Source organism: Schistocerca piceifrons, chromosome 8 (assembly GCF_021461385.2).
Source record: "Schistocerca piceifrons isolate TAMUIC-IGC-003096 chromosome 8, iqSchPice1.1, whole genome shotgun sequence".
Classification (NCBI taxonomy): Eukaryota; Metazoa; Arthropoda; class Insecta; order Orthoptera; family Acrididae; genus Schistocerca; species Schistocerca piceifrons.
Window position 1 is genome coordinate 376,291,046 of NC_060145.1, and position 13,488 is coordinate 376,304,533.

Genomic DNA, 13,488 nt, shown 5'->3' on the forward strand with positions numbered 1-13,488 from the left:
TCTCTACAGTTTTTTTTTCACGTACCAAGTAATTTCCATGTTTTGGTAGGCTATCAGGAAAGACTCTTAATTCCGATACTGAACAGGTCACTGTGACTGTTGTCGCAGTTTATGAAGAACAAATGTCGTTGAAGGTTTCGCCTCCTATCCTCTTGCATCAGAGTTTCACGTGCCTCGACACCGCAAATAGCCATCTATGCACACCGTCTGGTAAATTTGGCCTGGAACATGTTCTGAAAAGTTCGACTGTTCAAGCGGCGAAGAGACGGATCTCTTTCCTTAACTAAATCGGGATGGCGGAAAGTGTGTTTAAACCAACACCCTCTCTGAGTCCAGCGTCTTACAATTGCGCCGCCTGCCTTGGTGTTGTTTCCGAGATAGCCGTTCCGTTAGAGAAAAAAATTTACAATGAAATGAATACCCCTAGCTGCATAAAGGCGTTGATATAAGTCAACGGGGACAGTTGAAAATGTGTGCCCCGACCGGGACTCGAACCTGCGATCTCCTGCTTACATGGCAGACGCTCTATCCATCTTTCTTTTTATAATTTTATTCGTTGTTGGTCGTTGTGTTTTCCGTTGCGGACGTCACATGATATCCGTTCAAGTTCGTTGTTGATACTTTCACTCAGTTTTTTACTACAGAGGCCAACCAGCTCTTTGACCGAACACTCTGAGCTACCGTGCTAGCTGATCCAGCTGAGCCACCGAGGACACAGAGGATAATGCGACTGCAGGGACTTATCTCTGGCACGCCTCCCGTGAGACCCACATTCCCAAATTATTGTCCCGCACTATATTCATAATGCCCCTGTCCATTATAATCAGTACTCGCGGCTTTTTGCCGATTCCCGTAAGAGTTCGGGCACTGTTTGTGCATCCGCAAAGAAGAAGATGGTCAAATGGCCGGTGTGCCTTATATATATAAAATTTCTCTAACACACCGTCCTGTCCTATTAATGTGACCGTCTGTCAAAATTCTCAGTAACAACCTCTCCCAGCGCGAACGTACAGGAAGAGAGTCAGTGAGGGTCTGAAACTTTCTGACCGAGCTGTGGAGCCATGACGACTCCACTCCCGTTCCAGATGTGCTAGGTTTCTCGGTTCAGGATCCATCATGCAAACATCCCGATCGAGGGGGTCACACAAATCCTCGATTGGGGTTAAATAAGAGGTTTTTGGGGCCAGAGGAGTACGGTAAACTCCTCCTGCTGCTCTTTAAAACATGCACATCCACTACAAGCTGTGTGACACATTGCTTTGTCCTGCTGGTAGATGCAGTTGTGCCTAGACGAAAACAAACTGCATGTAGGAGTGGACATGATCCGCAGGAATAGAGCCATACTTGTGTTGATCCACTGTGACTTCAGGAAACGCGAGATCACCCAGGGAATGCCACGAAAACATACCCCCAGACCATAATGCTCTCTGCTCCTGCGTGGATCCATAGGACGATTGTTGCAGGACCATACACGCCAACGACCATCTGTCCAGTGGAGCATAAAACGTGATTCTTTTGGAAAGGCCACTTCTCACCATTCAGTAAATGTCCAGTTGTGCCAATTCCAACCTTCGCTGGCGACGAGTAGCGGTCAGCATGGATGAACGAAGCCAATGCGGAGGCCCAAACGCAGCAACGTTCGCTGGCCGGTTGTTGAGGGGACACTGTTGGTAGCCCCTGGTTCATATGGGTGGTCATTTGCTGAACAGTTCCAAACACGGCTATTCGCCTGTGCACATCTCCGCAGTCGACGTTAATCCAGTTGATCTATGACCTGTGTTGCACCACAGTTGCCTTCACGACGGTTTAGTCATTTTTCCATGGAAAGTAAATTTTAACCACGGTGGCAAGCGATCAGTTCATAAACGTAGTCATTTCGAAAACACTTCCCTACTGGACACGAAAGTCAATGAACATGCCCTTTCGGACGTCAGAGAACTTTCTCCGTTTCCGCGTTGCGTCAACGGTTACACTGTTTTCCGCAACCCGTAACATGCTTAATATACCATCCACTGTTAGTGTTACCACCTTCCATCTGTGAGTGGCTGATGCACGTGGTTGTCTAGCAAAGGCGATGCTCACATTAATGTGGCTGGACTTTGTAATTTTCTATATATCCACGATCAATGAAGACAGTTGAAAATTCATAAGGGAATATTTCTGGACCATAAAGCAGGACAAATCTGACATTAATTTAGAGATTTTTAATTATAAATACGTTTGTACATTGTCGTAGATTTACATTAACTTATTTGACACGTCACGTGCATACGAGACGCTCGCTGCTCGGAATGACACCAACTTGAAGTCAGGACAATTAGAAGAAGGGATGTCCATAAAAGCCGTAGTAACCACCGTAGTAGGGGAAGCCTGCAAAGTAAAAACTGCAATTAGCTGTCATATTAAACACTGCAAAGAGTAACGCTGTTAGCCGATCCTTGCATCGGCGTACGAGACGCCGACCGTGTCACAAGTACCTTCTACACATATACTTGCTATAACTATGTGGCTCAATCGCTGTTCGTTACACAAGAGTCGTCAACATATGAAAGCATAAAAATAATGGCACTGTGAATGTTATTAACAACTGGTTTTACTCAGATTGGCTTGCTTTAAAGCTCTCAAGAAAATAAACTCATCTAGTATGCGAGTAACCAACAGTGAAGACGGTAGTGAACCGTAAACCCCTGATTTTAGTCAGGGCGAACCCAAGCGCCACAAACAAAGTTTTGGATAATCTTCAGGGATTTCCTCTGGGTATTTTGGTATGAGAGATCCATGGTCGCCGGTGACTCGTTACGGAGCGATTAGTAATGATTTATTCGGCTTGTACCGTCTGCAACAGAATCGTGCCTAGTAGAACTGAATAGCGTTCAATCCAGTCTTCCGATTGATAATAGGCTAGCGGCGTTAGCCGAGTAACCTTTGCTTCTACGAAACTACCGTTTCAACAGTGAAAACTGTAATATCGAATAATAACCGAAAAGTGCAACACAATTACACAGAGCAGTGCAACAACCCTCGGATGTAAAAGTGTTGTGCTGTGGCTACCGTCGCTGCGGAGACACACCAGCGCAGCATCTTCTTACCGGTCGTTCATTGCATTCAGTGAAACTATGCACGAGACGAATATGGGTCGCCTCTTGATCAGCAAATCCATCCTGACGGCTGTGTATCGCTGCTAACGCAAAGGTAACACTGCTGCAGAAACGAAATCCCAGACAGAAGCTAGCAGTAATAAGTGCAGGTTTGAAGACGAAAATTGTAGCCATTACAGTCCTAAAAGCAAGTACAGTGAGTGAATGGAACAAGTTTATTTCCAATCAAGGCACGCAGTCTATATTGTCGAAGTTTCTACTGTTCTACAGACGGTTTCCATGCAATAGTTATACGAATATAAAGAAACAAAGCGAACTACAATTACTCTGTATAGACACACCAGAATCAAGTCTACTCCATCCGAACAAGCCTCGGAAGGGCCAATGGTATCGAGCGACCACGGTGTCATCCTTACCCGATAGCGCGTCACTGGATGCGGATAGGGAGGGGCATGTGGTCAACAGATGTCTCTTCCGGCCGTTCTCATTTTTCGTGACCAGAGTAGCTGCTTCTCGAAGAAGTACCTCCTAAACTGGCCTCACAGGGGCTGAGTGCTCCCCACTTGCCAAAAGAGCTCGGCATACTAGGACGGTCACCCATCCAAGGGCTAGCCAAGCCCGACGGTGCTTAACGTCGGTTGTCTGACCGAAACCGGTGTTACCAATGCTGCAAGGCCTTTCGGAAATCATAGTTACCTCTCATCAAAATGCTCAGAAAATATCGCTGAAGAACTTTCGAAATTTTATCGTTTGTTTTACAGTTCATCCTGTGCAATGATGAAAATGTGCTCCGGAAAAACCCATGCAAGTCCAGCTAAAATTTGCCTTGAGAATTACAGCCTACTTTTGGGACACAGAAACCAGTAGCTTAACATATTTTGCATGAGCCTTGCATTGACATTTTACGTAAGTACACATTTAAAGATATCTTTTCACTTATAAATGAATCATCCATTACACAAAAGATGGTAACGAGAGTTTGGAGTAGAGTGTACACATCTTACAGTTATTTTGGTAAGCAACAGAAATATTTACCAATAACTATTTCCATCGTCTATATACAGAAAAATTTGGAGCAGAAAAATTATTTCTAGACCGTTACAGCATCTCCACCGAATTTTATCGTCTTCGCAACAGTAACAGATAAACACTACCACCACCACCACACGTTATCTCAAACCTTTACGGCTGTCACATCCAGTACTCGACAATATCGCGTCCAATATATCCATAGGCGAACTCAGGAGTTTTTTTACTAGTATTAAAGAGATCGAAAAGTTAGTTTTTTTGTGTGTCTTCTGCACAGTAGCACGACCATAATGAGCGTGTCATGTCGCCACTAAAGAGATTATTTGACCAGTGGTACCTAGGACAATGCTGCAACAAGATTCCACAACCGGAAAAAACTAGGTTCTCCCTGTAAGTTAGTTTCTTACCCTTTTCTGAGGGATAATTGGTTGAAATGTTTCCCTGACGTCTGTACTTCACACAAAATCGCTCAAAGTTGACGTGAGTGTATGTGAGTCCCTCTACATCCATCTGACGGAATAAACTATCGTGTAGACCCATACAGTCATGTTTGATTCGAGTTCATTCGATTCCCTTAGTTGGCTAATGTTGACAGGAAAAATGTCTGTGAAGCTGACTAATTACCTTCGTATTCATAGGTTGAGATCACGCTCAGATAATTCCGTGAAAAGACTTGTTATCGCGATTTCTGATTTCACTAGAAAGATCTGCAATAAATATTGGTCAAGCCTTGTCGTTCTCACTCCTGTCTCCATGAAACCATAGTTACTCAGTCGGTCGGGTTTCCTTGGCGCGATTGGTTAACACTGTGCTCCCAGGTGCTGCAGAGTTACTTTTTACCTTACGAACAAAATTTCGACTACCGAACCAGACGTCTGCTCTGAGTCTATGCAACGAGCACACATTAACAGAAAACCTCGCAACACCTGGGTCGGTCGTCGAAAAAATGGGCATAAAATGATAAAAACAACTCGACAGAGGCACAGCATTAATTAAAGCTACGTCATCTTTTGGGCATCAGTTATTAGAATTACCTCACTTAGACTATCATACTTCGTTGATTTACGGTTGGAATCTCTGCTACAGGGTCGGGATTACATATTTATGTCTCTACGGGCACATAAGTAGCATTTAGACGTTCTGCTGGAGATTCCGAGACTAGCACAACGTCCGACACCGCTCCCTAGTGTTCGTCAAAGCCTGGGCAGTGTTCAGTGCGATAGGTTCTGCTGCTGTTCTGCGTCTCACTCGGATGTATGCATCACGTTTTCGTTACCGTTTGTTGATTTACACTAAGAAATGAGACCTCATACGTCTGCATAAATTTAAACGTAACGTGCCAGACAAGAGCAAAGTTACTTCGGTAAACTTTATTTTAATCCGTTTACGTAAGGTCTTTGTAGTTGCTATCACATCAACGTATTTGCTTTCTATTGGGTTAATAAGAACTCGAGTTGCGAATAATACGGTAAATCAATTCCAATTATTTGTTTCTTATCGATGTGACTATTACGAATCTGTTACGTGAAATATTCACTTTCATCGTTTTAGTAGTAGGAGAAGGAAGAGTTATGTTTAGGAATTATTGACTCATATGGCTTAAAAACTTGACTCTGTGTGTGTGCTTGCGTGTGTGAGTGTCTGTGTGATCACTTGTAATACACGGTTATGCGATCGTAGTGACATTTACAGCAAATAGAAAGGAGAATATCACAAGATGTTGCTGCAATGTCCTAGGTTCAATCCTAAACACTGCACAACTTCATAAGATTGAGGTATGTGATATTGTTGACACTCATGGATCCACTGGATGTTGATGACCGGCAGCTCCCTTCTTGCTGTTTGAAAGGAATTTTCAGTGTTTTGGCAACGGATATCGCTCTCACCGTTTCTTGTACTGCACGCTAATCCATATCAACATAAAGGTAACACAAAAGCGCAGACACACACATTACAGTCACCCAGTCGGTGTGTTTAATTTCCTGCGGAGCGCCTTCATAGTTTATTAACACACCGTCAAATCACCTGAGGTAGAATGTTGCCTATGAAAACTATTTGGGATCATGTTACTTCTCTCGATGATCACCACCTGAGGTCGTAAAATACACAGTAGGAGGTGGCTCACATTTTGCTTGCTGTTAACTCTCGCTCAGTAACGCAAGCGCTGAACTTACCGTATCCGTAACCGTATCCGTATCGGTAGGGAAAGCCGTATCCGTAACCATAGAAGCCAGGATACCCGTAGTAGCCGAAGCCGTACGAGCTGTCCGTCTGCAGGTCGCCCTTGGCTGCGGGGGCAGGAGCGGGGGCGGCGTACGCTACCGACACCAGCCACAGCACCGCCACGGCCAGCACCTGCAACAGGCAGGAGGAGTCATCATAACTGACACAAGAGAGTACACAAATGGATGGGCACAAGGAATTACAGATACAAAAAACAAGACTTGCGAACATACATCAACAAAAGTGTTGCATCACCCATTTGTTCCGAAATTAATCGCGTAGCAAAACAAAAGCTGGCTGTCAGGCCTGCGTATACATTAATCCGCAATGAATGTGCTCAGATCACTATAACAAAGAAGTATTAACAAAATCATCTGTTTACCTTTGGGCAAGGGTGAGGCGGAGGGGGATGGGACGACGGGGGCTCTATACCACTCCTGAGCAAAGTCAGTACGTGGTGGAGTTTCCCGTTGTTCGGATGGAGGCCTCAGTCCGTCTTATCATACCACCGATGAGATCATCAAGTCACTCCTGGTCCAGATTGCCGCACTCTTCAATGGCTATTCTGCGTAAGTCGCACAGAGTATGTGATCATTGTCTGTGCCAAAAAACAACGTATTTCAATGGTTCTCACAAATGTTCGTTTGGGTTCATGTCCAAGGTACAGGTAAGGCACTCTGTTCTGGCGATCCTAGCACGCCGAAGGAACATGTACATGAGAACCGCACGTCGAGGACGGGAGTTAATATCTACCAAGATGAAATTTTCCACAAAGTGTGTTCATGATGCAGCCACATTATTGGTAGCTTAGTCTCGTCTCTGTACCACAGAGCAATGAGATAATCCTCAACAGGCACGAGAATTGTACGGTGGCCCCATGAAGTTGCACCCCAGAACATTACTGCACTATCCGTTTGTTGAACATGGTGCACATAGTGTTGAAGGCTTTCGATATCACCCGATTGCCTCCAAACACGGTGTCTGCAATTAGCAGACTGTAAACAGATCCAAGTTTCGTGCATAAACAACATCTGGCGCCATACTGGGGCGTCCATTCTGCATGGTTACTTGCCCATTTGTAACGGAGTCCATGGTATTGTGTACTGCTTGATGGTCATCGTGATAGCAGCGCATTGAGAATCGCATATTAAATCGTCTGTTAACAGTTTGATACGATACGTGACATTCTGCAGCTTCTTCGGATGCCGGCTTCAGTTCTTCAGCACTAAACCTAGTGTCCCGTATAGTCAAAAGTCGTATATATCGATAATCCGTGTCGAATGTGGATGGTCTGTGCGGTGTAAGTCCTCAACGTAGCCTGTCTGTTGGAACCGACTCCATGTCTGCACCACATCATTTTGACTCTGGGGAACACTTCTAGCAATACCCCTAGTTGACAAGCCCTCTGCGCGTAATATGATGACGCAGAGCCAGTTACTGGTTGCGATTATCCGTCATCGCATGATGGATGTTCACTCTGCTGTTCCACAGACGCCTCTAATGCATGCCTACTGGTGCTTTTGTTTCAACTGAAGTGCTTCAGTCCATTCGAGAGCGGCGTTCTACAAGCATGTATAGCGTCACGGTATCTCAGTGTGTAAGTTTACAAACAATCTCAGGGGTGACTATCCGATCTGTACAGAAACTGTCAAAACAGAAGCACACATGCACGACATATCAGGGTGATGCAGAATTTTTGTTGATGTGTGTAGAACGTTGGCAACGGTTCAGGAGGACGAAAAGCGCTACAGAGGAGAAAACAAAAACTATACGTTTTGGTAAATACAATATATAAACTCTCCAAAAATCGAATCGCTTGTTACTAAACGAAAAATTTACGGAGATCTGTGGTTCAGTAAGAATAATAATAAACTGAGTGACCAAAAGTCGCGATGAGGGTTCATTCATTTGAAGGTGTTCGAACGCCCGAATGTTGGGTATGGCTCGAATGTAGACAAGATATCCGAACAGCTTGTGTTACAGACAGGTGTTTGACAAACTAACAACCACGTCGCGAACTATCCGACATTGAACGTGAGATGATACCACTACAAGACGCATGAAATGTGTGTTATTGAAAAATGTGTAAGGTTTTTAACACAAAAAATTCGGAGGCATTTGTCTTCATCAAGCCGTCGTTATACACAGTGAACTACTTACTCCCTTCAAATGAATCTGTCACATTGCTGATAATGAATGATGTACAGAGCGGACACAAGCATAAGGATAAGGGCTGAATTAAGAAAGTTCATAACTGTTCTCTAAAACATACGTACAATGGGTCAGTGGATCTGAATCGGAAAAGAAGGAAGGCAGATTAGGGCTTAACGTCCCAACGGTGACGAAATTATTAGAGACAGAACGCAAACATCGACTGGAGAGCGATGAGAAAGGAAGTCAGCCGTGTCCTTTTCAAACTCGCCACCCCTACATTTACCTTAACAAGTTTAGTGAAATCACTTGATGAAAATCGTCTATGCATTTGCTTCATGACGGTACCGGTACAAAAGGTGATAAACCGGTAGTTGATACAACGTTTCTACCTTCCGGAATTGCATCGCTGATCACAGCGCAGTCTCAGTGTCTGAACCTAGTACGTCTGCCAAAGAAACATACATAAAAACACTTTGTGTGAAACTGATAACCATTTGAAGGCACCCGACGGAGATCTTTGGACTTCAGGTGTACGCTAGTGACAATCAGACTTAGGTGTTTGGAAAAATGAACATCTGACAAAAAAGATGTTAGCTCTATTCAAAAATCATGTAACGTAGTATGCCCGTGCATACATCTTTCTGTAGGCTACTCTGTGGGAATGAACAAGAATCAGTAACCACCAGATGTTTGACTCTTGGTGTAATCTGGCTCTTCCGGAATGTCTAGAGTACAGGTTAATTCCGTGTTCCTTGACTTCCTAAAGGCCTTTTACACTGCTTCGCATCGCCATCTAATAAACAAAATATGTACTTAAGGAATATCGGAACGGGTATGACATTAAATAAATAAATAAATAAAAAGGAGAGAGAGAGAGAGAAAAAAAAACAAAAAATTGAGTCCTGAACATCTTGTGAAAAGAGAGACTTCGACAGAAGCGAAAGTAGTCTCCGGAACACCTCAAGAAAATGTGGTTGGCCCTTGCTGTTGACAATATTATAAACGGCATGTTAACAACGTTTTTAAATTTCAGAGGCTACTCGCATAAGAATTTGTTGTGTACAGGGAGGTCACGTGCTGTTAAAAGTTGCAGGATGACTTTAAGATGACCAGATCTTGATGAAAACAGTGGTAACTAACACTCAACACAATCACAACACCCGTAAATGTAATTTCGTGCACGAAAACAGATGAAAATCCGAATACTACACGTGCACTAATGTCAGTCACAGCCAACAAACATATCTTGGAACATCTGTCTGAACCAATTTTAAACTGAACGAACGTATAAATCTTGCCTTGTGAAGGTTGGAGTAAAGAAGAGACTGCTATAAGAATCCCAAAGCTATGTGACATAGAACTCTCGTTTTACAGTTTGTTTATTATTATTCGACGTTTTGCATCCACTACTAACTTTAATTAACGGACGTAAGAGAGAAGACTCATAAAGAATCTGCGCGGTTATTGACAGTTTCTTTATTCAGCGTTAGAATGTTATTGAAATGATTGAAAAATTGTGATGGGAAGCAATGAAGAGTGATTACTGAGTTGCAACCACTTCACCAGAGACACACGAGGATTTGAGAAAAGCCAATGTCTCTTTCATTTCTGTTTGATTAAAATTTCCCAAGAAAGCAATCTATGTAGCCTTCCTGGATTACAACTACAAAACGCACGTATTTTGAATGTTTATCATATAATGGAATGAAATGAATGCAGTTGGATTTAGAGGCGACAGTCTAATCTCTGCTCGGATTGGGCTCTACCTCATCTGTTGGATCTGTGTGATTCCGTTACTTCTTCGACAGTCGTTGCTTACCTGACAACAGTGTAGGTTCTTTGGCGAACTAATGGATTTTCGCTGAAAGTTAACGCGACAAGTGCCCTAAAAAACGTTTGTACAACAAATCCGTTGCGAAAGACATACTGATTATAAAAAAAGGTGTGGTCCCTGAATCGAGCCCTGTGGAACGCCAAACGTAACTTGTCCCAACTCAGAAGAAGATTTCATCATGAGAGCTACACGAGCTGTGTAACATGGTTCGTTGGTTGGTTGATTTGGGGGAGGGGAGCAAACAGTGACGTCATCGGTTCCATCGCTTTAGGGAAGGATGGGAAGAAAGTCGGCTGTGCGATTTCAAAGGAATCATGCCGGTATTTGTCTGAAGCGATTTAGGGAAATTAGCCTAAATCAGGATGGTCGGACGCGGATGTGTAACATGATCCGTTGCATCATATCAGTAGCATATGAAATGAACTACCGAACTCAAAATCAATAAACAAGAGGTTTCTCTAAAGGAAAGGTCCACTTTACACTGAGGAGACAAAAGTCAAAGAATACCTCCAAATATCATATTGGCCTCCTTTTTCCCGGTGTAGCGCAGCACCTCGACGTGGTATGGACTCGAAAAGTCGTTGGAAGTCTCCTGCAGAAATACTGTGCATGCTGTCTCTTTAGCTGTCCGTAACTGCAAAAGTATTGCTGGAGCAGGACTTCGTGTAGAAGTGACCTCTCGATTATGTCCTATAAATGGTCATTGGGATTCGCGTCGTACGATCTGGGTGGCTAAATAATTCGGTCGAATTGTCCAGAATATTTTCAAACAAATCGCGAACAGTTTTGGCCCAGTGACATATGACATTGTCATTTATAAAAATTGCATCGTTTGGGACTATGAAGCCCATGAATGACTGCAAATGGTCTCAGAGCAGCTGAATATAATCATTTTCAGCCAATGATCAGTTCAGTTAGAACAGAGGCACAGTCTATTTCGTGTAACACAGTCCATAGCATTGTGCAGCCACCACCAGCTTGCACAGTGCCTCGTTGACAGCCTGGGTACATGGATTCATGGGATCTGAGTCGATCTCGAACCCTAACATCAGCTGTTACCGACTGAAACAGGGACTGATGTGACCACGTCGCGGTTTTCCAGTAGTCTGGGGTCCTACCGACACGGTGACGAGCCCAGAAAAGGTGCTGCAGGCGATGTCGTGCTGTTAGTAAAGGCAGTCGCGACGGTTGACTGTCCCATAGTCCATTACCACCAGATTTTGCCGCACTATCCAAACGGATACGTTCGCTGTATGTACGACTTGTGCGGTCGTTTCAAGCAGTACTGCGTGTGTGTTAGCACTGACAGCTACACGCAAACGTCGCTGCTCTCTGTCGTTAAATGAAGGCGCTCGGATACGGCGTTGTCCGTGGCGGGAGGTAATGCTGAAATTTGTATCTTTGGCACACTCTTGATACTGTGTATCTCTACATCTACATCTACATACGTCGCAATCCACCATACGGTGCGTGGCAGAGGGTACCTCATACCACAACTAGCATTTCTCTCCCTGTTCCACCCCCAATCAGAACGAGGGAAAAATGACTGCCTATATGCCTCTGTACGTGCCCTAATCTCTCTTATCTTTGTGGCCTTTCCGCGAAATATAAGTTTGCGGCAGTAAAATTGTACTGCAGTCAGCCTCAAATGCTGGTTCTCTAAATTTACTCAGTAGCGATTCACGAAAAGAACGCCTCCTTTCCTCCAGAGACTCCCACCCGAGTTCCTGAACCTTTTCCGTAACACTCGCATGATGATCAAACCTACCAGTAACAAATCTAGCAGCTTCTATGTCCTCCCTGAATCCGACCTGATAGGGATCCCAAACGCTCGAGCAGTACTCAAGAATAGGTCGTATTATTGTTTTATAAGCGGTCTCCTTTACAGATGAACCACATCTTCCCAGAAGACGATTATCCGCCTTCCCCACAACTGCCATTACATGCTTGTCCCACTTCATATCGCTCTATAATGTTACGCCCAAATATTTAATCGACGTGACTGTGTGAAGCGGTACACTACTAATGGAGTATTCAAACATTACGGGATTCTTTTTCTTATTCATCTGCATTAATTTACATTTATCTATATTTAGAGTTAGCTGCCATTCTTTACACCAATCACAAATCCTGTCCAAGTCATCTTGTATCCTCCTACAGTCACTCAACGACGACACCTTCCCGTACACCACAGCATCATCAGCAAACAGCCGCAAATTCCTATCCACCCTATCCGAAAGATCATTTATGTAGATAGAAAACAACAGCGGACCTACCACACTTCCCTGGGGCACTCCAGATGATACCCTCGCCTCAGATGAACACTCACCATCGAGGACAACGTACTGGGTTCTATTACTTAAGAAGTCTCGGAGAAATAAATTCCCTAACTCTTTCCGAAATAGAATGTCCTCCTAGCTCCAACAACCATTCCGTGTTCAAAGTCTGTTAGTCACCTGAGTACAAATGACAGCTCCTTCGATGCACTGCCCATTTACGCATTTGTACGCGATACTATCTCCGTCTGTATTTGTGCATATCGCTATCGTATCACTTTTGTCACCTCAGTACACTCCTACAATGATTATCTAGGTGTCACCTCACTTGTCAGTAGGATAATCTCGTACTGGAGGCTGTTGCATTTGTTTTTACTTTCCGGCAGTATAGAAGCTTCGCCAAGAAAAATTTCCACTTCACAAGAGGCTCACACATGAGTCACTTAGGCAGTCACGTTGTGTGGAGACCCAGTGTACATCGAATACAGTCAACTGGTAATATTCTCCAAAGTAAGTTTCTGCTGCACATGAGGATGACAGAAGTGATCATTGGACAGGAAGACATTATCGTGTGTGTGTACTCACGGGGCGTCGGAGTGCGGCGACGACAGTAACCATGGCTGCGGGCAGCAGGTAGCGAGTAGCAGGTAGCTGGCAGGTCCTCGGCGTCCCGGCTGGCGTGTGGTTCCCCACAGAGGGCGGCCCGCTATATAGCCGCGCCGGCGGACCGGACAAGGACGCCGCGACGCGGTGGACGCCGCTGCCGGCGCCGGCCGCGTCCCTCCTCTCCTAATTACGGCGACGGCGTCCGTGTCCCCGTCACGCGCCTCTGGCCCTGCGGCTGTGGGTGTGGTGTGCCGTCACGCATTGTTCT

General features: G+C 44.5%; 1 protein-coding gene across 1 annotated transcript; it reads right to left on the minus strand.

Moving 5' to 3' along the window:
• Positions 1 to 2,235: 2,235 nt before the first annotated feature.
• Positions 2,236 to 13,284, minus strand: LOC124711121 (prisilkin-39-like). Its single transcript, XM_047241002.1, has 3 exons — positions 13,200 to 13,284; positions 6,302 to 6,482; positions 2,236 to 2,370 (listed from the first exon to the last, which is right to left on the minus strand). The coding sequence occupies exons 1-3, from the start codon at positions 13,230 to 13,232 to the stop codon at positions 2,318 to 2,320; spliced, it is 267 nt and encodes an 88-aa protein (XP_047096958.1). The 5' UTR covers positions 13,233 to 13,284; the 3' UTR covers positions 2,236 to 2,317.
• Between the last annotated feature and the right edge of the window lie 204 nt (positions 13,285 to 13,488).

Coding starts and splice junctions, on each gene's coding strand:
- LOC124711121 (XM_047241002.1), bottom strand. CDS start 13,232: ATGGTTACTGTCGTCGCCGCACTCCGACGCCCC. Junction 6,483..13,199: donor TCGCCGCACTCCGACGCCCC/GTGAGTACACAC, acceptor TGCCTGTTGCAG/GTGCTGGCCGTGGCGGTGCT. Junction 2,371..6,301: donor CGGATACGGTTACGGATACG/GTAAGTTCAGCG, acceptor TTTACTTTGCAG/GCTTCCCCTACTACGGTGGT.